This window comes from Boleophthalmus pectinirostris, unplaced genomic scaffold, assembly GCF_026225935.1.
Source record: "Boleophthalmus pectinirostris isolate CB_2022bp ecotype Guang Dong unplaced genomic scaffold, ASM2622593v1 HiC_scaffold_14, whole genome shotgun sequence".
In the NCBI taxonomy this organism is placed as follows: domain Eukaryota; kingdom Metazoa; phylum Chordata; class Actinopteri; order Gobiiformes; family Gobiidae; genus Boleophthalmus; species Boleophthalmus pectinirostris.
Window position 1 is genome coordinate 27,073,461 of NW_026571047.1, and position 25,432 is coordinate 27,098,892.

Consider the following 25,432-nt stretch of genomic DNA (forward strand, 5'->3'; position numbering starts at 1 on the left):
AAAAAAAAAACGTCCTCCCCGTGGTCCAAAGCCTGCTACAAAGTTATTGGAGACGTTCAATGAAAACACTCTATAGCACAGGTGTCAAACATGCGGCCCGGGGGCCAGATCCGGCCCTCCAAGACCTTTAATCTGCCCTCGCTGATTTTCTTCTAAAATATTTAATTATATTTTCTGTTAAAATCTTGGTAATTTTCTGTGGTGTTTATCACAGAGCGTCTCCAGTGTCTCTGTACGTGGCCCCTCCCACCAGGCAGCACAATGAAGACTTTCTCTTTCCAAACGCTCTAAAGAACGATCGTTTTGACTGTTGACCATGACCCCTCATCAGAAAATTCCAAATGAGAAAAGTGGACGCTGAGTGCAGATTTACCAAGAAAAACTCCTATTACATACAATTCATGTTAAAATACTGTGTTGAAATTGCATTTTTCTTAAAGTTTCAGTTGTTCATAACATTCTAATATTTTGTAAAAGATAAAGTTCATCAATTAAAAAAGATTTTTGTAATAGATGCATTTGTCTGCAAAAAATTTTGAATTTATTGCTATTTTTGGGTTTAATGCCATAGTTTTCTGATCCGGCCCTTTTGGGATCAAAGTAGGTTGGATACGGCCCCTGGACCAAAATGAGTTTGACACCCCTGCTCTATAGGGTAACTGTGTCACTCTTAGCCCTCTGCACTCTGGCTATAGAAAGTTCTAGTTGGGATATATCCAAAAACATTAATGTCCAAGCATGAAGACATAAACAGTGTGGCGGCTTCCAGTGTGTGGCTGCCATTTTCTTTCCTGCGGTGAAGCCTGATAACAAAATCCTTTGCTTGGTCACTTTAAGTTTGATAGATCAGCGCATCCGGTGAACAGGGCACTACTACTACATCAAATAACAGAAATCTTACATGAAACCTGTCTCCAGAAATCCAGCACTGACGGACATTCCCAAACCATATGTTTAAATGTCCCAATGTGATTTAAAGAGCATAATTTACATAATGGATCTGTTATCCTCATAACATAATCTTCATAACACATAGTTTTTAGTAGCTAAACATAACCGTTGTGCAAAATTGTGATGGATAAAGCATCAAAACACAAACAGCACATTTCTGATTTATCAAGTTTTGATTTCTGAAACATGTTCTGATTTCACAACTTGCTGTAATTTCTCATCTCGTTTAACACCTTGGACGTCAATCCTCAAACAAACCAATGGAAACTTTGGGATGAGCCTTGATGCAAATTTGCGTATAACCCAAAGTCTCTGATTACACATTCTGAATACACTATAATCGGGACATTTCAACCAATTTGTGCCAAAAGACTTTTCAACCAATCATTTACACCAAGACAAAGTTTATATGTCTTACGCTACATTCAGACTGCAGCCTGAAGTGACCTAAATCCGATTTTTTGGCCCCTATGTGACCTGTATCTGATCTTTTAATGACTTACACAGATCTGATTTTTTCAAATGTGACCCAGTCCACTTCGATATATGGTCCTGAAACCGATACATATCCGATCTTTTGACATGCGACTTCAGTCTGAACGGCCAAAGTGCATTCATCCAACCTGCACGTTATCAACAAGCCACAAACGTCACTATTCTGCGCTGAAGTAGGCGAAAATTGTTAATGAACTCCGTGTCACTGAAGCGAAGCACATCACCACTCACCACTCTTGGCTCCGTCTCCACATCCACACGTTCCTTTCAACGGACGTCGCTGCCGCTGTCCCAAAAAACGCCACGGCCAAAAACCTCGTCCATCTCCTTCTCAATCTCCTCCTTAAAACAAGTAAGTTGTTCATGTTCTGGCTCCGGTACGAGAGGAACTTTAAAATCTCCAGGTGCTCAATTCGCGTCCATGTTTGGACAACTTCTGTAAACACAGAGACGCTCGCTGCGGTTGATGTCGTCGTGTCTCCAGTGCACATGCGGGACACTTTCGGGCCGTTTAATGTTCACACTGGAGTCACATACAAGTCGCATTTAATTGGAAATGTGAACGACCTCGCAAAAACATCGGATTTCACAAAAAAATCAGAATTGAGCATTAAGTCCTGCAGTCTGAACATAGCCTTAGTCTAGTTTCAGGCTAGTTTTAATCTTGGTTTACTCTTAGTTTAATCTTGTCGTTTTGGTTTAGGTTCAGGAACTGGATGTATCCTTGTTTATCCCTGGTTCATTTGGTCATGTATGTTTTAAAGACCTGTCTGTGCTTGGTTTACATTACCGGTCAAAAGTTTTAGAACACCACACTTTATTCATTTTTTACGGTTTACTGTTGACCAAAACATATTCTAAACTTTCGATTCATGAAAGTGTCCACCTTTGGCAGATATAACAGCTGAACACACTCGTGGCTCGTTCGTTTTAGAACAGAAATCAAATATTCTTCAGAAAGTAGTTCCCAAGTCTGTTGCAGAAGTTCTCATAAATTTGTGGCACTTGTAGGTTTCTTGGTTTTCACTCTTCTGTCCAGTTCATCCCAAACCAGCTCGATGGGGTTTAAGTCTGGACACTCCATGTTTTCAAGTTTACCATCTTGTTCTTTTTTCCTGAGGTAGTTTTGGCAGAGCTTGGACTTTTTTTTGTGTGTATCTTTTATCTTTTTTAACCTCTGGCTGTTCAGTTCTTATCTTTGTACCATTTCAAGCTCTTCATTGGACTTGCACGACTTGAATTGCAATAAATAACTGGAAAAATTAGGGTGTTCTAAAACCTTTGACCGGTAGTGTATATCTAGTAGAGATGTAACGATATCCAAATCTCTGGGTACGATATTATCACGATATGCAGCTCACGGCACGATATTTATTGCGATATTTTGAAGAGGCTGATATAATTTTGCTTTTAAAATACCCTGACAAGAATTTGACGTGTATTATTTCCATCATAATCCCAAGAATTCAAGTAAAAAACATATTTCTTCATGTTGTCTGTGCTGAAATGAATCATGGGATATGTATTTCTCGATGTTTATTAGCCAGCGCTACTATAAAACCATGTATTTAAGCAAAAGAACTTGTAATTTGATATATTGTAATGCCCCACGATATTATTGTGAGACTTTTAACGATAGGATATCACGATATTTCGGTTATTGTTACATCCCTATAGTCTTATTTTATTTCAATTTTCGCATGTTTTTAACTGGTTTTATCTGATTTGTTTTTGTTTAGTTTTAGACCTGGTTCTAGTTTTGCTTCTAGTCGTGATTCATCCAACTTTTTGACATTGTTTCCTGATTTAGTCCTCTTTTAGACCTGGTTTAGACTTGTTTTATGAAGTAAGACTATCCTGAGTTGGTCTTAGCTTTCAAACTTTCAAACTTTGAGTCTTGTAAATGTGACTTTAATAGGTCACTACAGAGTTAAACGGTTGTAAGAATAGCATAAGTAAGTGTTTGTTTGTGTCTTGCCCCCGGGCCCTCCTCTCCCTCCTCTCCCTCCACTCCCTCCCTCCCTCATCCCCCTCTTCCTCCTCTCCTCCCTGGGCTGGTGCATCTGACTATCCCCCCTCGTAGACAAAGCACCTCTCACAATCCTACAGTACATGCCCCAGCGGAGACAGTAGTACCACCAGCTCCTACCATTGGCTCGAGACAAAGTGAGTGTTGACCAGCGGAGGACAGCTGCTATGAGTCCGCTCTGTAAGTAGCATTTCTGTCGTTTGGCTTTTCAGAATAAAATACATGCTGCTCTGAAGGGGGTTTGCGTGTTAAAAAGAGGATATTTTATGTACTGTTGCTGAGTTAATGTTGCGTTGGAAGAAAAGTTAAGCGCATTCATTGTTTTTGCTCCTCATACATGGCACCCACTGTCTTATTTATGTATAATATATATATTTATTAGGGCTTGGTATCGTTTAGAAGTTGCCGATACGATACATACCTTGATACGTAGGCCACGATACGATACTTATTGCGATACAGTGAACTTATGATTCAATATATTTCAAAACGATTCGATACGGTTCAGTAAAAACAAAGGCTAAATCATGGCTGTGATACTAAAAGTTTTTGTTAAACCACTTCTTGTGCAAAGTTCATATGAAACACAAACATTTTAATCATCAAAACTGTGAAAATGTCAAATGTGTCACATAAACGAGTTTCTTTCCACTAAACAAGCAACAAAACTGTTGCAGCTGTAACAAATAATTTAGTAAAATATACCAAAAAATAATCTTTGCGATATATCGATACAGCATATACGATATATACGATATATAGACATTTCAGTATTTTTGCTCACCCCTAATATTTATTGATTGATTTAGTTTATTTTTCTCTACTAATAAAAAACATATATATAAATAAAATACACATATCTTATCATCATCCAACTATACTAAACATTATTGTCAGTGTCTGAGCCATGGACTGTATAAATATAAACATACATTTATACGTACGGTCTAGGGCATTGTTTCCCAAAGACTGAATCATGACTCTCAGGTGGGTTGCAAGATTTTTTTTGGGTCACCTTGTCACGATCTGGATGTAGGTTGAAATATTAAGACATGTTTTGTATAATTTATAATCTTTTTGTAATTATTTTATTGACTATTTTGTTCCAATGTTGCTGGTTCAATTGAATGTTGAAAAGAAAAAGAAACTAGCTACATTTAATGTCCAAATAGGCGACTTATGGATCCTTTTATCGCTGCTTCAATGTTTCATTGTTTAAAACTTGAGTCATACTAATTGTTCAGAGAGACACGATCACTCAGTCAACAATAAAATATCCGAGTCGATGATGGATTGACCAATGGAGTGGAAGTATTATCACAGAGAGGTGAACTATCAGTTCACTGACAGCAAGTACAATAGCTGCTATTGTAAAGTTAATAGTTAGTAAAGTTTTTTCTGTATAGTACACTGCTATTACTGAAGCAGATTTTCAATCATCTGTAATGAGAACAAAGTGGGAATTTATTACATAATATTGCTTGTAGATCAGAGGTAACATGCAAGACATTTACTTAAAGGGACAGTCTAGAATTTTGGACATAAGACCTAGTGGCAGGATAACTATGGCTATTGACATGCACTAGTCTAGCACCAGTGACCTCTGCAAATACAAGGACTGGATGGAATATTTAAAAAAGTGTCTCCACACGTCTCCAACACTCTGGATCACTAGGAAATGAGGTCCTATGTCCAAAATTCCAAACTGTCCATTTAAAGGTGGATTTTTCTAGCGTGAGAGGGGGTCCACCACCTGCTTGGAGATGTTATTGCTTTGACATAAAACATATGTATCTTCCATTTATTAAAATGCGTGTGTTTTATCACACTAAAAATACCTTAAAAATACACATTATTGCTGTAACCAATATTGCTGGGTATCAATAAGAAGTTGCCGATAGGATACACACCTCAAAACATAGGCCACGATATGCATCTCGATTTTCCGGTTCAATACAATTCAGTATGATGTATTTCAAATCGATTCGATGAGGTTCAATAAAAAATAAAGGCTAAATCATGACTGTGACACTAAAAGTCTTTGTTAAACCACTTTTTGTGCAAAGTTCATATGAACCATAAACATTTTAATTATAAAAACAGTGAACATTTCAAATGTGTCTAAACAAACAACAAAACTGTAGCACTATAACAAAATAATTTAGTAAAATATACCAAAAAATACTCTTGGTGATATATAGTTACAGCAGTCCACAATATTTATACTGTATCACATTAAACAATACGATATATCGATATTTCACTATTTTTGCACACCCCTAGTTACCAAAAAAAGCAAAAAAGGGTGACCCGCCTTTTCACTGATCTGACTTTTAACTTTGCCCTTTAATGCCATACTGTGGAATATTCCAGGTAAAGCAATAACATCTCCATGTAGACAAGCAGGTGGTTACATAGTACAAACTTGACATCTTTTTAAAATCTAATTATGTCAAACAATTCTTTCTAATCTTTTCTGTTTTGTGTTTTGCAGTGTCCCATGTGGAGCGCCCAGTTTCAACTCGCTTGTTTAATCTGACACTTTCTCATTAAGACCTCCACGTAAAGCCCCCCTCCCCTCTGATCTCCTGCTGTAACCCAACCCCACCTGTGTTACCCGATCACCATGTCTCTCCGCGCACCACCTGCCCCTCTCCGCAAAACCTGGAGTAGATCCGGAGACGAGTCCTATTGGGAAAGCCCGACCCGGGACCCCTCCTCTGCTCCCCGTCCCGAACGCAGATCACGCCCACAAAGCGCCACGGAAGGAGGACAATTCGACGGATGGTTCAAACATCTGCAAAGAGTCCAGCAAAGTTCCAATCAGGACCAAGCTGGACAATTTGGAGATACCTTTCGAGACAGAGAAGCCGGTTTTCCCACTTGGAAAGCAAAAGGAGGTGTCTCGTCGAGTTGGGGATCTTCTTCTGGAGGGACGAGCTTATGCGGGAGTTCGTTTGGGAGTCAGGAGTCTGTTCAAAGCGGGATACCGTCTCCTCCGGAAAGAAGAGACAGCTGGGAGAAAGCGAGGATAAGCCAAACCCCAAAGAAGGAGCAGGGCAGAGTGAGTTTTCTGACGCCGGTGAAGATCGGGTGGCTGCCCATCAAAAGGAAGGTGACGATGGTCGGGGAGCAGGGACGCAACTCAGACACTGCAGGACAACAGGTATGGATTTAAATTTATCTGCTGCTTTTTTTTTTAAGTCAAAGTATTTTTAATTTCGAACATATGTATTTTATTGAATTAATTTATTTTATTTATTTATTTATTTTCTGTTTGTAAGTGTGTTAGTTTTATTTTTTGTCATGTTTTATTATTAATGTGTTGGGTACACGTACACTCAAAATGATCAAAATTATAGATAAAAAAATAATAATAATTTGTATGCAGACACAAATTGAGCACAAAACGCACAAAAAGTAACCTCCCTACCCCATTATACACCTGATGAATATGTAATGAAGTAAATTATTTATTTTAACAGGATATTGGATAGCCACAGTCTACTTTTATCATACACCTATTTCAGTTCAGTTTTCTTTGCTGAACTCTTAATTGATCTACTTATCTTCTAGTCACATGGAGATCACAACACTCAAACAAAGACGCCACCATTGTTATGGTCTTAAATTACCTAAGTCGCTCCGGAGTATAAGTCACACCAGCCAAAAATTGCATAATGAAGAAGAAAAAACATATACAAGTCACACTTTTTGGGTGAAATGTGTTTTATACAATCAGAGACCAGGAACATTTCATCTTGAAAGTCAAGTTCTAGTAACAACAATAGAACAGAGAACAACAGACTGTTAACGTCACATATGAACAGTTCTTCAGATAAACTATAACATAAACAACAGAACAGAACAAGTTTAACAAACTCTCCATCTCACTCCAAATCACTAAATCCATTCAATTCTTCATCCTCGGTGTCACTTCTGAGCAACTCCGCGACCTCCGGAGGTAAACAGAGCGCCGCTTCCTCTTCTGTGTCGCTGTCGTCAGACTCAGCATCAGTTCCAGTTAGAATTAGTCCGGACTTTCTGAATCCCGACAGGAGGGTTTCTGGTGTCACTGAAGTTCAGGCTTTGTCGATCCATCCAGTAACTTTCGGGAAAATTGCACGGTGCACACTCCTGGTTACCGTGAAGCTGTGTTCTCCATCCCCGCTGTCCACCAGTCCCTCACAAGTTTCTCACTCACTCCAAACTTTCTTTCTGCAGCTCGATTATTGTTTTCAGCTGCATATTTCACTACTTGCAGCAGGACAGAGGCTCTTTCTGCAGGAGACATGCGCAGTAGAGCCAAGTGTAGGAGGAACAGGAGCAGCAGATACTGACACACAAGACTAGAGCCTCTTGAGACTGTCAGTATAAAAAATTGTATATATAGATCACAGTGTAGTATAAGTTGCAAGAAACACCCAAACCATGAAAAAAGTTTGACCTATAGTCCAAAAAATACAGTATATAGCAGGGGCGTCAAACTCATTTTCACCAAGGGCCACATTTGGATCATGTTTATTGTCAAAGGGCCGATTATAAAGTTAAAACTGCAACTGTAACTGTAATATCAGTATGTTACAAATCTGTAAAATCTGTATTTGATTTTTCATTTCATATTGATTCATTTTGTTTATTTTTGTTTTTTTACTTTTTTATTATTCACTGGTATTCTTGCTCTTATTTGATTTGACTAGTTTTATTGTCTTAATGAGGACGAGTAGAGTTAAGTAGAGCTTTAATTTATATTTATATTTACAGTATGTTTTATCTGTTTTGTGCAGCACTTGGGAAACTGTTTTGTTTACGAAATGTGCTGTAGAAATAAAGTGGATTGGATTTGATTTAAAGGTTTAAGTTAAAACATTCACTTTACTCCTTCAGTCACGTTCATGAAATAGCCGTCCTTCTGCGTAAATTTTTCTTTTTTTGGACATTTTTGGGAAAATTTGTGGAGTTTTCTTGGCCTCTCTAGTGACGAGATGCAGTCACTTTACGGGAAAAAAACTGCGGTGCATTGTGGGAGATGTAGTAGTGGCACAGAGTCACAACATAATAATAAATAATTTTACAATCACTTTTACAATGATTCTCCCAAACTCCTTTATTCTTATATAAGTTGACATAAAGCCCGTCTCTTGAGTTTCCTGTGCGTTACAGTGCATTAGAGTACAGTGTGGTGTGTGATGGTGCGTGGGGTCTGCAGATGCACTCAGCTCCATGAGGCCGATTAACACTCACATCTGTGTTACTCAGCACAACTACTGCTTAGTGTGCAGGATATCGCTCCTCTTCCTCTCCCTCCTGTCTTTCCCTCTCTCTCTGTCTCTCCTTTGATCCATCACTGTCTTCCCCCTCTCTCTCTCTCTTTCTTTTTCTCTTTTGTTCCATCACTGTTTTTCTCTCTCTTTAATGCTCCATTGCTATCCTCCATTCTCTCTCTCTCTTTCTCTTTCCATCACTGTCTTTCCCTCTTTCTCTCTCTCCCTCTCTCTTATTTGTCTTTCTCATTTTCCAACACTGTCTTCTCTTCTCTCTGTCTCTTTCTCTCTCTCCCTCTCTCTCTCGTTCCAACACTGTCTCCCCTTTTCTCTCTCTCTCTCTCTCTGTCTCTCTCTCTCCCTCTCTCTCTTTGTCTCTCTTTTTTCCAACACTGCCTTCCCTTCTCTTTCTCTCTCTGTCTTCTCTCTCTCTCTCTCTCTCTCTCTCTTCTCTCTCTCTGTCTCTCTCTCTCTTTTCTCTCTCTCTCTCTGTCTCTTTTTTGTTCCATCACTGTCTTTCCTTCTCTCTTCTTTCTCTCTCTCACTTTCTGTTTCTCTCTTTCTTTCTCTCTTGCTTTCTGTCTCTTTTGTTCCATCACTGTCTTTCCTTCTCTCTTCTTTCTCTCTCTCACTTTCTGTTTCTCTCTTTCTTTCTCTCTCTCTTTCTGTGTCTTTTGTTCCATCACTGTCTTTCCTTCTCTCTTCTTCTCTCTCTCTCTCTCTGTCTCTTTTTTGTTCCATCACTGTCTTTCCTTCTCTCTTTCTCTCTCTGTCTCTTTTTTGTTCCATCACTGTCTTTCCTTCTCTCTTCTTTCTCTTCTCTCACTTTCTGTTTCACTCTTTCTTTCTCTCTTGCTTTCTGTGTCTTTTGTTCCATCACTGTTCTTTCCTTCTCTCTTCTTTCTCTCTCTCACTTTCTTCTTTTTCTTCTCTTTCTCTTCTCTCTTTCTGTGTCTTTTGTTCTATCACTGTCTTTCCTTCTCTCTTCTTTCTCTCTCTCTCTCTCTGTCTTCTTTTTCTTCCATCACTGTCTTTCCTTCTTCTCTCTCTTCTCTCTCTCTGTCTCTTTTTTGTTCCATCACTCTTTCTTCTCTTCCTCTCTCCTCTCTCTCTCTTTTTTGTTTCATCACTGTCTTTCCTTCTCTCTTCTCTTTCTCTCTCTCTCTCTCTCTCTCTCTTTTTTGTTCCATCACTGTCTTTCCTTCTCTCTTCTTTCTCTCTCTCACTTTCTGTTTCTCTCTTTCTTTCTCTCTCTCTCTCTCTGTCTCTTTTTGTTCCATCACTGTCTTTCCTTCTCTCTTCTTTCTCTCTCTCACTTTCTGTTTCTCTCTTTCTTTCTCTCTCTCTCTTTCTGTCTCTTTTGTTCCATCACTGTCTTCCCTTCTCTCTCTCTTTCTCTCACTCTCTCTTTTTCCATCACAGTCTTTCCTTTTCTCTCTTTTCCTTCTCTCTTCTTTCTCTCTCTCTCTTCTCTCTGTCTCTCTCTTGTTCCATTACTATCTTCAGTTTTTTTCTCCTTTTCTCTCTCTGTCCATGCCCCCTATGCTCCCCTATTTACCACCTTCTTTCTCTCTCTCTCTCTCTCTCCTTCTCTCTCTTTCTCCATTAGTCACTCTCACTTTCACTCCCCCTGTCTAACTTTTTCCCTTTTTATTTCTTTCTGTCTCTTCACTCTCTTTACCTATGTACTTCCCTTCGTCCTTTGCTGACCTCTTCTCTCTCTCTCTCTGTCTCTCTCACCTCCCTTCTCTTTTCTCTTTCCCTCTATCTCCCTCCATCACTCACATCTCTCTCTCTCTGTCTCTATTATTCCTCTTTAACTCTCTCTCCTTCTTCCCTCTCTCTTACTTCTCTTCGCAGTCCAGTTTCCATCCTTACTTTTTCGTTTTCTCCCATTTCTCTCTTTTTCTCTAACCTTCCTTCTCTCTCCCTCCCTCTCTCTTCCTCCCCCTTCTCCCATTCTCCCTCTCTTTCTCTCTTTCCCTCTCTCCATCTCTCTAAACCCTCCCTTCCTCTCTGCGTCACAGTGATCCAGATTACAGGGCTGTTTCCGCGGAGGACACCAGTCGATGTTCACGAGGCACAGTTCAACGGAGAGTATTACGGGGCCCAAACTGATAATACGACTCCGAAAATCCATCTGCGTTTGGAGCGGGACCGGAGACGTGCTCGCGCTTTGCAGAACGGGCATTACGGGCATCGATCCGACTCTGAGAAATGTAAAGAGGGAATCAGAAGCTAGAAAGAGAAAGCTGTTATGTTTGCGGCGTTGTCACGGGAACTAAACAATATATCAACAACGGAGAAAATCTTGTACGGGCAGTTATACTAAAATATGCGCTTTGTACGAGGCGCTTTTTCACCTTCAAGGCAGTCAGAGTACTTTACACTTTCATATACAAGTGTACGCCGACACTGGAGGGGAGGTGGGTTAAGTGTCTTGCCCAAGGACACAACGAGCTGTTCATCTGTTGGAGCCAGTCGATATAAACGCTCAGTCAATTATGTTTATACAGAGAGCGAGAGCTTCGAATCAGTGGTCAAACGGACTATAACAAGTGTACTGCTGCCGTACATGATAGAAAGAGTAGAAGTACATAGTATTTGTGTTTTAAAGGACTTATATTATGCAAAATTGACTCTTGTGAGCTTTAAACCATGTTATGTCAAAAGAAAACATACCTGGAGTTGTTTTATTTTATTATTAGTCTGTCTACATTAGGGGTGTAACGATACACAAAAATCAAAAGTTCAGAACGTACTTTGGTGTTGTGCTCATGGTTCGGTTCATTTTCGGTGCAGTATGAAAACAAAATGAAGAATGCTTGTTGTTTATTTATGTTTTTATTAAATCAATTAGTTAAATATTCAAACGAAAATTAAATGCAAAGACTTGACGAATAAGTTAAATAAATTATTCCGAAATAAGTAACAAATGTATGAAATATTATAAAAAATAAATTCCGTGTAAACAGTAAACAAAACTTTTCAAAAACTAAAGTGCAGCACTAACAGTTCCAGCATGAAGTTTTACTTTTACATATTTTTGGCCAGAAAAACCAACTTGTCCACAGTAAGTGCAGACCTGCTGCAGTTACAATGTCCCCGGTGGTTGAAAATAAATACCCTTTTGTTCGGGACAGAGGTCGCGGGTATGAGGCAGGTATGGCAGAGGGGAGGTATGGAGGGGGGGCAAAAGTCAAAAGTGAGGACCGGGGTTCAACGACCGTAGTTTTGTGCGAGGATTGACGTGGTTTGGACAGACGTAGTCAAGGCAGGGGGCCATTGTTGTCAAGGTGGTCGTCCTAACTATAAAGCGCTGCAGGAAACACTGGGACCCCAATCATGGACAAGTTCCCTCATGAATATTAAAGAGCCGAGCCTTCAGTGTAGCTGCACATGTAGTGGCGAAATGTAAACACACACAAATTGCACAAAATCATTCGTGCACAGCCTTGCACCGAACCAAACGTCCCGTATCGAAACAGTAGAAGTGGCAGTTTTCAAGTTAACAGCGACCTTTTATCTTTAGTGTAGCAGAGATTGGAAAGTCTAGGACTGAGATCTTCCAAATTACTCTAGTGAAGATGTATAGAGTTTAAAAACACAGTGGAGCGCTTCCTGTATTACCACATGACATCACAAGGTGGTGCATTAAACATGTGTGAATGAAACAAAACACAACTCCAGGTCTGTTTGTGATAAGGAAACAACATTATAACATAGATCAGAAAATAACGTAATGTGAGCCCTTTAAGCAATAGTGGTAGTAGTTGTGGCATTAGTGGTACTGATAGTAATAATAGTAGTAGTATTTATAGTTGCAGTAGAAGTAATAGTAATACTTGTAAATGTATGCATAACGTAGAAAAGGTTAGTTAACACCTTTTAATATTAATTGCCTCTTTTCGCACCTATTAGGACTTATTTCATTGGTATGTCATTAAAGCTACTGAAATCAAAATAATTAGGAAAGATTTTAAACCAGATGCCCTGACAACTTTTCTGTGTACTTTTTTTTTCAGGTGAAGTTGAAGCCACCCATCACCCCCACACTGGTGACGAATGCCCCGCCCTCTGTAAAGAACTGCAGTGGTAAGTACAAACTGATCTACTCATATTTTGGTCCTGTTGTCTAATCCATCTTTAAATCTTCCTCAGAGCTGGTTTTAAACATATTTCCAGCTCTTAACGTATTCGTTTCAATAATAGTAAAACAAGTGTACTATCGGGTAACTGTATGGGCCTAGTTAGTCGAAGGAGGACAACAGAGGATCGGCTTAAAGATTCACTTCGGCTGCGTTCAGACTGCAGGACTTAATGCTCAATTTTTTTTGTGAAACCCGATTGTTTTTGCAAGATCATTCACAATTCCAATTAAATGTGACTTGTATGTGATCTCCAGTTTGAACTTTAAATGCCCCAAAAGTGTCCCGCATGCACATTGGAGGACACAGCGACGTCACACACAGCGACGTCACACACAGCGACGTCACACACAGCGACGTCACACACAGCGACGTCACACACAGCGACGTCACACACAGCGACGTCACACACAGCGAGCGTGCTCAGGATTTATGAAGTAGTCTAAACGCTGGGCTTGTCTCCCAAAACACAGTCCAGTTCAGTGTAAAATGGACAGGTTACACGTCCACGGTCGCTTCGTTTGTTTGAGTCTTCAGCCTCCTTCTTGCAAACCGCCTATTGCACAGGTGTCAAACATAAGGCCCGGGGGCCAGATCCGGCCCTCCAAGACCTTTAATGTGTCCCTCGGCTGATTTTCTACTAAAATATTTTAATTATATTTTCTATTAAAATATTGGCAATTTTCTGTGGTGTTTATCACAGCAGCATCTCCAGTGTCTCTGTACGTGGCCCCTCCCACCAGAGCAGCACAAATGAAGACTTGTCTCTTTCCAAACGCTCTTAAAGGACGATTGTTTTGACTGTTGTCAAACCGTGACACCCTCATCAGAAAAATGTCCAAAATGAGAAAAGTGAAGCCGAGTGCAGGATTTTCCAAGCAAAAATTGACTTATTCCTGTTTACATACAAGTTCATGTTAAAACATTGTGTTGAAATTGCATTTTTCTTAAAGTTTCAGGTTGTTCATAATATTATAATATTTTGTAAAAGAAAGAGTTCGTTAATTAAAAAAGATTTCTGTAATAGATTTGTGTTTCTCTGCACCAATATTTGAACTTATTGCTATTTTTGGGGGTTTATATGTCATGAGTTTTCTGATCCGGCCCCTTTGGGATCATAGTAGTTTGGATACGGCCCCCGGACCAAAATAAGTTTGACACCCCTTGTCTAATGTATTCTGATTCCTGACCTTGTCGCTGAAGAGAAATTCAATTGAGCGGAGGCACTAGGTGGCACCAGCCTGGGTAGACTTCACTGTCTTTCAGATCCAAAACCTCACACGGGGGAATCTGTCACTCTTCGTTTTTAATCTTTCTGACCTCTGTCACCTCTGTCTCAGCCTCTTCCATCATCATATATATGGTTTTTCCGCCTCTCTTTTTCGCCACATGTGAGGGGAAGAGTTTGTGTCATGAGTTCAGACAGTTCCACAGTCCAGCAGCTTTAGAACAAAGTGAAAGACACATTACTGCAGAGTGAAATCTATAGGAGGATTTCTCTTATCTAGAGCTGTAATACATTAAATTCCATTACACAGACCTGACTATAGGAAGGTGTGTGTGTGTGTGTGTGTGTGTGTGTGTGTGTGTGTGTGTGTGTGAGGAAGGGGGGGGGCAGGACTGCAGTTAATCTTTGAATCTCCAAACACGTCGCACGCGCTCTGGGTCTGATCTGGGACTTGGTCTTTGGGGCCTGTCCTTGTTCTTTTATAGATTAAACCTGGAAACAGCAGAGATCAAAGTGAGCCATGTCGGAGCGAGGGAGAGAGGGACGGAGGGAGGGAGGGAAGGAGGGAAAGAGAGAGGGAGGGACGGAGAGAGGAAGTGTGAGGGAGAGGGAGAAGAGGGCGTGACGGGGAGGTGAGGGGGAGAGAGAGAGCGAGGGGGAGAGTTAGGGACAGAGAAAAGGAGTGAGAGAGGGAGAGAAAGACAGGGACAAAGAGAGAGCATGTGATAGAAGAAGCGAGAGATAGAAGGAGTGAGAGAGGAGAGAGAGGGAGAGAGATAGAGAGGGAGAGAGAGAAGCAGTGAGAGAGGGAGAGGGACAGAGAGAGGGCATGTGAGATAGAGACTGGGAGAAAGACAGAGGGAGAGAGTAAAGAGGAGAGAGAGAAGCAATGAGAGAGGGAGAGAGAGACAGGGACAGAGAGGGAGGGAGAGAGAAGGAGAGAGAAGAGAGGAGAGAGAGAGAGAGGGAGAGGGACAGAGAGAGGGCATGTGAGGGATTGAGAGAAGCATTGAGAGAGAGAGAGAGAGAAAGAGAGAGAGGAGGAGAGAGAAGGAGAGAGAGAGACAGGGACATAGAGAAGGAGAGAGAGGCAGTGAGAGAGGGAAAGAGAAACAGGGATAGAGAGAGGGAGAGAGAGAGAGAGAGGGAGAGAGATAGAGAGAGAGGAGAGAGAGGGAGAGAGAGGGAGAGAGAGAGAGATAGAGATTACACAGAGAGAGAGACAGAGAGAGAGAGAGAGAAGTAGTGAGACAGGGAGAGAGAGACAGGGACAGAGAGAGGGCACGTGTGAGAGAGAGTGGGAGAAAGAGAAAGAGGGAGACAGTAAAGGAGAAGCTGAGAGAGAGAGAGAGAGAAAGGGAGATGGGAAAAGGAGAAAGAGAGGGTGAGAGAGTGAGAGAGAAGCAATGAAAGAGGAAGAAAAAGACAAGGACATAGAGAGGGCACGTGAAAGAGAGAGTGGGAGAGAGTAAACAGGGACAGAGAGAAGGAGAGAGAGAAGCACTGCAAAGGTGTTTATATTATATTTAAAAAAAAACTGAACCACGTGATTATGTAAAACAATTGGGGTAAGACTCCTTAAGTTTTTTTTAATCTTCATCCTACTCCTTTTGAGCACCAGGTCCCAAATATGTTCCTGTACATATCACTATTTTTGTTATTGTTTTTGAGTTTTGTTGGACCTGGCTCAAACAAATAAACAAATGAAAATGAAAGGAAATGAGTTGAAAAGCGAAGCTCTCGATTTACTGCTCAAACTAAGGTTGCGTTCACACTGCAGCCTGAAGTGACCCAAATCCGATTTTTTTGGCCCCTATGTGACCTGTATCTGATCTTTTAATGACAGTCTGAACGACACAGATCAGATTTTTTTCAAATGTGACCCAGGACACTTGGATATGTGCTCCTGAAACCGATACATATCTGATCTTTTGACATGCGACTTCAGTCTGAACGGCCAAAGTGCATTCATCCAACCTACATGTTATCAACAAGACACAAACGTCACTATTCTGCGCTGAAGTAGGCGAAAATTGTTAATGAACTCCGTGTCACTGAAGCGAAGCACATCACCACTCACCACTCTTGGCTCCGTCTCCACATCCACACGTTCCTTTCAACGGACGTCGCTGCCGCTGTCCCACAAAACACCACGGCCAAAAACCTCGTCCTTCTCCTTCTCAATCTCCTCCTTAAAACAAGTAAGTTGTTCATGTTCTGGCTCCGGTACGAGAGGAACTTTAAAATCTCCAGGTGCTCAATGCTGCGTCCATGTTTGGACAACTTCCGTAAACACAGAGACGCTCGCTGCGGTTGACGTCATCGTGTCTCCAGTGCACATGCGGGACACTTTTGGGCCGTTTAATGTTCACACTGGAGTCACATACAAGTCGCATTTAATTGGAAATGTGAACGACCTCGCAAAAACATCGAATATCACAAAAAAATCGGAATTGAGCGTTAAGCCCTGCAGTCTGAACGTAGCCTAAGTTCCTTCCCTCACCTATGGTCATGAGCTCTGGGTAATGACTGAAAGGACGAGATCATGGATACAAGCGGTCGAAATGAGTTTCCTCCGCAGGGTGGCTGGGCGCTGCCTTAGAGATAGGAGCTCAGTCACACGGGAGGAGCTCGGAGTAGAGCCGCTGCTCCACCACGTCGAGAGGAGTCAGTTGAGGTGGCTCGGGCAGCTGTTCCGGATGCCTCCTGGCCGCCTCCCCCTTGAGGTGTTCCGGACTTATCCCACCAGAAGGAGGCCCCAGGGAAGACCCAGGACAAGCTGGAAGGACTATGTCTCTCGGCTGGTCTGGGAACTCCTTGGGATCCCCCCGGAGGAGCTGGACGAAGTGACGGTGAAGGAAATCTGGGAATCCCTGCTTAGACTGCTGCCCCCGCCACCCGGCCCAGGATATGTAGAAGAAAATGGATGGAGGGACACAAAACCCAAAACATGCTACATAGGTCTCCAAGAACAGTTGACAGCCAAGATCAGTTAAATACAATCAATCAATGAATCTGCCCAGGGACGACAGGTGGAAATTACCTCTGATGTACAATGAATCTCTCCTGTCAAGGCTGATATGAAAATTGTGCGCTGTCCCTGTCTCAAAATAATAAATAAAATAAATGAATGGACAGATTAAAGTGTAATAAAGCTTCAGACAGAGCAGTGCCTATAATTAGGATCACAAACCCAGGAAATGTTGATGAATCAGCCGCAAAGTATCAGTTGTTCACACTTTGAGTTGATGCGTCCAAGAAAAACCCACCCAGAAAAAGGGAAAAACATGCAGACCTGTGTGACCCGGGAGTCAAACCCAGAACCTCCTCGTGTGTTCATCGCCGCGCGGCCAAGAATAACAACTCATTTTAACAACATTCAACTTCATTTTACTTCAAGAGCTTTTTTTTTTTTTCTTTCATTCTCAGTGGTCACTTCTGACGAGGCTAAACAAACCCTGACCAAAGTCACTTTAATCAGACTCTCTCCCTCCTTCTCTATCCTCTCTCCTCTCTCTCTCTCTCCTCTTCCCTCAGTCTCTCTCTTCCGCCCTAATTCTCTCTCTCGCTCACTCTCTCCTTGTCCCTAGAGCTCTCCCTCCTTCCTTCTTTTCCTTCCTCTTTTCGCACTCTCTTTCACACACTCTCTGCCTCCTCTGTCTCTCCTCCTCCTTTCTGATCCTCTCTTTCTCTCCTCTCTCTCATTCACTTTCTGTCTCTCACTTACTCTCTGCTGCCTACCCTCTCTCTCCCTTTCTCTTCCTTTCCTTGTTCCCTCACTCTCTGCCTCCCCCTGTTTCTCCTTCCCCCTTCCTCTCTCTTTCTTTATTTATTTTGGGATTTTTTTTTTTATATAAAGTGTATTTATTAGATTTTTTAAATATAGAGATTGTATAACAGCTGGATATTCAGTTTATTTTGGATACATTTATGTTTTTTTATGCCTTATTTCATGTTCAAAGTGTATTTTATTCATTTTATGTTTTATACATTACAAAACTGCTTTAAAGGTTGTATAGAGGATTTTCCAAGGAACGAGAAATCCAGCGACTGTTTGTCCTTTTTCAAATGTTGCGCATGCGTGAAACCACCCCCCTCCCCTACAGCTCCTACGTAGAAACGCCTCCTCCCTCCTCCTCCTTACGCCAGAAACAGGTTTGTTTACAGCCGGTGCACTGCACATGACTTGTAAACAACTAACTACAGTGTTGGTTAGGCAAGACGGAGAAGTGAGGAGCGGGGGGAGCGGGTGTGTGGAGATTCCGTGCCCGGAGAAGTGAGGAGCAGGGAAGAGTGGATCGGGCAGCGGGGACAGGAGCAGGAAAGGGGTGCAGAGAAGGTTGCGCGGAGATTCAGTGCGAATGAACTAGCTACAACACGCAGCAGCAAGCGGACTCTTTCTTTGCCTTGAAAATTGTTTTGACATAGGATATCGCTTTCGTGTCCTGAAAAAACGTTTGACTAGCTCTTGGAAATAAAGTACGTTTTCATAATAAGCAGAAGTTTCCTGTCCAGGAGTAATTTGTGGACCAGTGCGTCAGTCTTTAGACCCTGCGTCTGCTTCAGTCGCGCCATCGCTGGAATGAATCTTCAAGAATCACCTTAGTTTGGCTTCGCTGCTTTTCCCCTTGTCTTCTTCTTTCAGCGACCTCAAAAACGGACTTTCTTTTGCGGCGAACTGCTCCTGGATTCTTGTCGCCATTGCAACAAACTTTGTGTGAACTGCGAGGAAGATATAGGTAAAAAAAAGCCGCTAAGAACTGTTGCGTTGGTGGAGTAAACAGCGTCTGTGCGTCTTGCGTCTGTGGACTGCGTGACAGGCGTACGTAAACCACGTACCGGCGGCGCGCAGGCAAGTCAGTTACACTAGAAACGTAGGGAGTTTGATTGACAGCCTGTCAGCTCACAGATAACGAGGCAGTGTCGTTATCTATTGGCAAATGTTTAGCCCCACCACGTCCAGAGTTGATGAATTTTTATTCTCTTTTTTTGGTCATCATAATTACAAGGCTACTGCACCTCTATAATCTATCATTGACAATTTGAAACAAAAAAAAATCCTCCATACAATCTTTAAGGTTCATATTTTTTAGCCTATATTTATTTTCAGTTTGAAAGTTTTGAGTAAATTATCAGTAATAAAGTGTTTTTTTTTTTGTTGTTGTTGTTTTTTGGCAGAGAGAGAGAAATGCTGAATAAATGCATCGTGTCACTAAAAATTAATCGTTTGAATAACTGTGATTGCAGTATTGACCAAAACAATTTTTTTTCCATAATCGAGCAGCCCTACCTGGAGTTGTGTTTTGTTTCATTCACACGTGTCTGAGTAACACTTTATTTTTAGTCTGTTTACATCTGCAAGGCTCAAAATGCTCTGGTCCACCTTGTGATGTCATGAAGATAGTAGTAGTTTTCAAATTAACAGCTCCTTTTGCAGCGAAAATACATTTTTCAACTGGACAAACGTTTATTTAGGTCGAAAACGTTTCCCAGCTCATCCCAGCTGCTTCTCCAGTTCTGGAACTGAGCTGCAAAATGTTTTCAACTTAAATAAACGTTTGTCCAGTTGAAAAATCACATTTCTCCTTTGCCTTGGATTCGACCTGGACGACTGAGGGATTTTACACACAGTATTTTAGAAGACGACTAAACCACTAACCACTAAACTCAGAGTTTGGTCAGAGGCTTTAAGTCCCAAGATCTAAAACAATTTGTTTTAAAAGGAGCTTCATTCCAGCGGCTTTCAGACTTATGAATAAATTGTAATCTACTTATCTATCAATTTTAGTACATTTGTCTTGGAAAAATCACGTGTTTTCATATATATTTAATATTTATTGTGATTTTAGCCAAGTGCGATGGATGAATTTAACTAATTGTTGATGGAACAAACCATTCTGCACTGGAACACTGGAACACTTTAGTTTGTGATTATGTTTTTATACGTGTTTATTGTCTATAATGTGGATGAATGAAATGTGAAATGTGGAACCTGCTTCTCAAATCTGAAAAACAAATTTACCTACGGGTACGAATAAAGCAACATGACCGAAACTAACCTTTACCTTTAGCTCAGTAGAGATCGACAATTCCAGGGCTGAAATGATCCAAATGATTCTAGTGAAGGTGTGTGGAGTTTAAAAACACAGTGGAGCACTTCTTGTATTACCACATGACATCACAAGGTGGAACAAGTGTTTTCTGTTTGAGAGACGGACTAAGCCTAAAACTGCAGGATTTGTGTGAATGAAAAAACAACAACACACAACTCCAGGTATGTTTTAATGAGGAAACAACATTATACTCAGTGTTGGGGAGTAACAGATTACATGTACCGGAGTTATGTAATCAGAGTACAAATTATGTATTCAGTTACAGTTACTGTTTTCAGTGAGTTGTAATTGGATTACAGTTACTTTGTTGAAATAAATGGACTACACTGTGGTATTTTCCTGTTTTCAGATTTTTTTCTTTTTTTTTTCCTTTTCAGTAATTCCACTCATTACCGGACACTAAACCAGGTCTAAACCAGGTCTAAACTAGGTGTAAAACCAAGTCTAAAACTAGGTCTAAACTAGGTCTAAACTAAACCAGGACTAAACCAGGACTGAAACCAGGACTAAAACCAGGTCTAAACCAGGTCTAAACCAGGTCTAAACTCGGACTAAACCAGGACTAAACCAGGACTAAAACCAGGTCTAAACCAGATCTAAACCAGGTCTAAAACCAGGTCTAAACTAGGTCTAAACTCGAACTAAACCAGGACTAAACCAGGACTGAAACCAGGACTAAAACCAGGTCTAAACCAGGTCTAAACTCGGACTAAACCAGGACTAAACCAGGACTAAAACCAGGTCTAAACCAGATCTAAACCAGGTCTAAAACCAGGTCTAAACTAGGTCTAAACTTGGACTAAACCAGGACTAAACCAGAACTAAACCAGGACTAAACCAGGACTAAACCAGGACTAAAACCAGGTCTAAACCAGATCTAACCCAGGACTAAACCAAGACTAAACCAGGACTAAACCAGGACTAAACCAGGACCCAAACCAGATCTAAACCAGGACTAAACCAAGACTAAACCAGGTCTAAACCAAGACTAAACCAGGACTAAACCAGGTCTAAACTAATGTCTCAAACAGGATTTAACAGGACTAAATCATGCTGCGCGGACGTGTTTCCTCTTCTTCTATCAATAATATTTTTTTTAATACGGTTAAAGAAAGTCTGGACTTTTTATTTCCTTTTATCAGACAAAACTTCTTATGTTACAATATCCTGGTCTTTGCTTCTCTACAGCAAATCAAGTAATCCAAAGTATTCAGATTACATTACTCACTTTAAGTAATTTAATGGATTATGTTACAAACTACATTCTGGTGTATGTAATCTGTAATCTGTAGGGGATTACATTTTAAAAGTCACCTTCCCAACACTGATTATAACACAGATCAGAAAATAGAGCAACATAAGTCCTTTAAAGGTGCACTGCGTAACTTTTCTTCTTGCCACTAAAAGTTCATCACGGGTCATTCAAAGTTCATTTCATTTATAGCTGTTTTCATTGCTCAACTGGAAATATCCAAGTACATAACCCGAGGCTGTAGCTTCGCTCCTTCAGCCCACGTTTTCTTATTTGCACTGTCAACATCACAATAGAACAGAGGAGCGACTCGGTGCTTACCTAACCTGGAAGTGTTTGGTTAAAATAAATTGTTTTGCGTTTAAACACAGACGAGGAGGAGCGGAGGAGCCAGTGTGAGGCCAGCGCTGGAGGGAGGACGTCATCGTGGCAACAGCAGGACTCTACGACCGACAAACAGGTAAATACTAACACTACTATTATTATTTTATTTATGCATTTATTTTGAGCAAGTAATGATATACAATGGAACATATAACATTAGTGAAATCATAATAGAAATGAAAATAACAACAAAAAATTACTATTATTATTATTATTTTGCCCAAAAAAGGAGTGGGAAGAAGAAAACTTATTTAATCCCACCCCTGCTCTTCATAATCTAACACAATGAGCTTTTTTCTTTTGCGTTTTTCAGACATTTTGAATGAAACTATATGAACTATTTACAAGCAGACAAAGAGTCACTGTTATAGCTTGACTGCAAACCAACAATGGTAAAGTTAAGGATACAGACAGTGTTGGGAAGGTTACTTTTAAAATGTAATCCCCTACAGATTACAGATTACACACCCCCAAAATGTAATTTGTAACGTAATCCATTAAATTACTTAAAGTGAGTAACGTAATCTGATTACTTTGGATTACTTGATATTGTCATGTTTTTTTAAACGACATGAATGTAGCAACCACATCCTGAAAATTCTTGTTTGTTGTCTTCAAATTGTCTGAGCCCAAATCTCCATGAATAAACAACTGTTTACTGTAGAGAAACAAAGACCACGAGATCTGAATATAAGAGGTTTTGTCTGTTAAAAGACAGAAACAAGATCAGCCTTTCCTTCACCAGATTAAAAAATATTATTGATAGAGAAATTATTTTTTACATGAGATCACCTTAAATTATGTCAACCTACTGTTAGGTGTCATGTTGTTTAGACCTGGTTTAGTCCTGGTTTAGTCCTGGTTTTAGACCAGGTCTAGACCAGGTCTTTAGTTCTGGTTTAGTCGTGGTTTAGTCCTAGTTTAAACCTGGTTCAGTCCTGCTGTCCTGCTTTAGTCCTGGTTTAGTCCTGGGTTAGTCCTGGTTTAGTCCTGGTTCCTGGTGTTAGTTCTGGTTTAGAGGCGTGGTTTACGCGAGAAAACACGGTCCACACGCGGCGCACGAGACGTCGGTGTCCACGCACTGTAACTACGGAAGGAGACGTGGTCCGCGGGTTCTCAGGTTGATGACAATGATGAAGGTGTTTGTGTGTGTGTGTGTGTGTGTTGTTGTGTGTGTGTGTTTGTGTGTGTTTGTGTGTGTTTGTGTGTGTTTGTGTGTGTTGTGTGTTTGTGTGTGTGTTTGTGTGTGTTTGTGTTTGTGTTTGTGTGTGTTTGTGTGTGTGTGTGTGTGTGTTGTGTGTGTTTGTGTGTGTTTGTGTGTGTGTGTTTGTGTGTGTTTTGTGTTTGTGTTTGTGTGTGTTTGTGTGTGTTTGTGTGTTTGTATGTTTGTGTTATGGACAGTGTGCAGATATTATGAGTCTATGCAGGTTGTTTTCACCAGTGCCAGTAGCTCCTGTTTCACATTTAAGTTGTAGGTGATTTTATATTTGTTTTTTTTATATTTATCTCACATCGGGAGAAGAATTTCCAAGACACAAATGCGTTTTTACCAATGCACTGCTGCTTCCACTGTGTGACTGACACCGCCAACTTTAACATGACGTTTCCATCGCTCTTACTGTCGCGTTCTGTTTGGGTTTCCGGCAATGAGTGGAATTACCGAAATAAAAAATAAATAAATGGGATGTAGCACAAAATGTGAAAACAGGAAAATACCGCCTTGTAATCCACTTATTTCAGCAAAGTAACTGTAATCCAATTACCACTCATTGAAACAGTAACTGTAACGGGAATACAGTTACTCATAATTTGTACTCTGATTACGTAACGGCGGTACATGTAATCTGTTACTCCCCAACACTGGATACAGACAATGGTAAGAAACAACAAATATAAGTAATATAACGAAAAATGGTAAGAAAACAACAAACATAAACCAGCGCTACAAAGATAGTATTGTTCAAATATTATGTTCCACTCTCCAAATACTGTGACCAGACCATATGTTTATACAACAACTTGAATTTGTGGATATTTTGGCGTTGCTTGAGACGTGTATCCAGACGGTTCCAGAGTTTTACACCACATACAGACACACAGAAACTTTTACGGGTTGTTCAAACATTAGGCAATTTGACATTTCCATACCCTCTCATTTTGAACAAGCTTTGAATATTACGTGGTAGTAAATTATTGTATGTTCTGAATACAATTACCAGTGTATAATATTGTACAGGTTCAGGAATCTTGAGGAGCTTGGATTGAATAAAAAGATTATGGGCAGTGTTGGGAAGGTGACTTTTAAAATGTATTCCCCTACAGATTACAGATTACATACACCAAAATGTAGTTTGTAACGTAATCCATTAAATTATTTAAAGTGAGTAACGTAATCTGAATACTTTGGATTACTTGGTTTGCTGTAGAGAAGCAAAGATGAGGATATCGTAACTTAAGATGTTTTGCCTGATAAAAGAAAATAAAAAGCCCAGACTTTACTGAACCGTATTAAAAATATTAGTGATAGAAGAAGAGACACGTCCACACAGCATAGTCCTGTTAAATCCTGTTTTAGTCCTGTTTTAGTCCTAGTTTAGGCCTGGTTTTAGACCTGGTTTAGACCTGGTTTAGTCCTGGTTTAGTGGTTTAGACCTGGTTTAGTCCTGGTTTAGTCCTGGTTTAGACCTGGTTTAGTCCTGGTTTAGACCTGGTTTAGACCTGGTTTTAGTCCTAGTTTTAGTCCTGGTTTAGACCTGGTTTAGTCCTGGTTTAGACCTGGTTTAGTCCTGGTTTAGTCCTGGTTTAGTCCTGGTTTAGTCCTGGTTTAGACCTGGTTTTAGTCCTGGTTTAGTCCTGGTTTAGTTTTTAGACCTGGTTTTAGTCCTGGTTTAGACCTGGTTTAGTCCTGGTTTAGTCCTGGTTTAGACCTGGTTTTAGTCCTAGTCCTGGTTTAGTCCTGGTTTAGTCCTGGTTTAGTCCTGGTTTAGTCCTGGTTTTAGTCCTGGTTTAGTCCTGGTTTAGACCTGGTTTAGACCTGGTTTAGATCTAGTTTAGACCTGGTTTAGTTTCCTGCAATGAGTGGAATTACAGAGAAAAAAAAAAGGTGGGGATTTAGCCCAAAATGTGAAATCAGGAAAATATCTCTGTGTAATCCATTTATTTCAACAAAGTAACTGTAATCCAATTACCACTCACTGAAACAGTAACTGTAACTGAATACAGTTACTCATAATTTGTACTCTGATTACTCCAGTACATGTAATCTGTTACTCCCCAACACTGATTATAGGTGTGTTCTAAAAAAACAACTTTATGGATGATTCGCAAAGCTCGTTTCTGTAATATAATCAGTGGATGTGTACATTATCTAGTGTTTAGGAGTTTAGTGAAAAGTTTTGTGGCTTTTTGGTCCAATTCCCAGATAAATCGGGCTTTTTCTGTGTGGAATTTGCATGTTCTCCTCGTATCATTAACAGATTGCAACATAGGCTTTCCATTTTCAGCCAGAATAAAAAGGAAAAAAGGAAAAAAAACAATCGTACAGCGAGGTATTTTGTCATTTTCGGTA

General features: G+C 40.5%; 1 protein-coding gene across 1 annotated transcript in view; it reads left to right on the forward strand.

Moving 5' to 3' along the window:
• The first annotated feature begins 6,101 nt into the window (after positions 1-6,101).
• Positions 6,102-25,432, forward strand: part of cunh10orf90 (chromosome unknown C10orf90 homolog) — a 55,656-nt gene continuing 36,325 nt past the window's right edge. The window contains exons 1-3 of the mRNA XM_055149920.1: positions 6,102-6,641; positions 12,765-12,834; positions 21,852-21,940. Coding sequence (XP_055005895.1) covers positions 6,102-6,641; positions 12,765-12,834; positions 21,852-21,940 — 699 coding nt within the window. The remainder of the gene's footprint in view (positions 6,642-12,764; positions 12,835-21,851; positions 21,941-25,432) is intronic.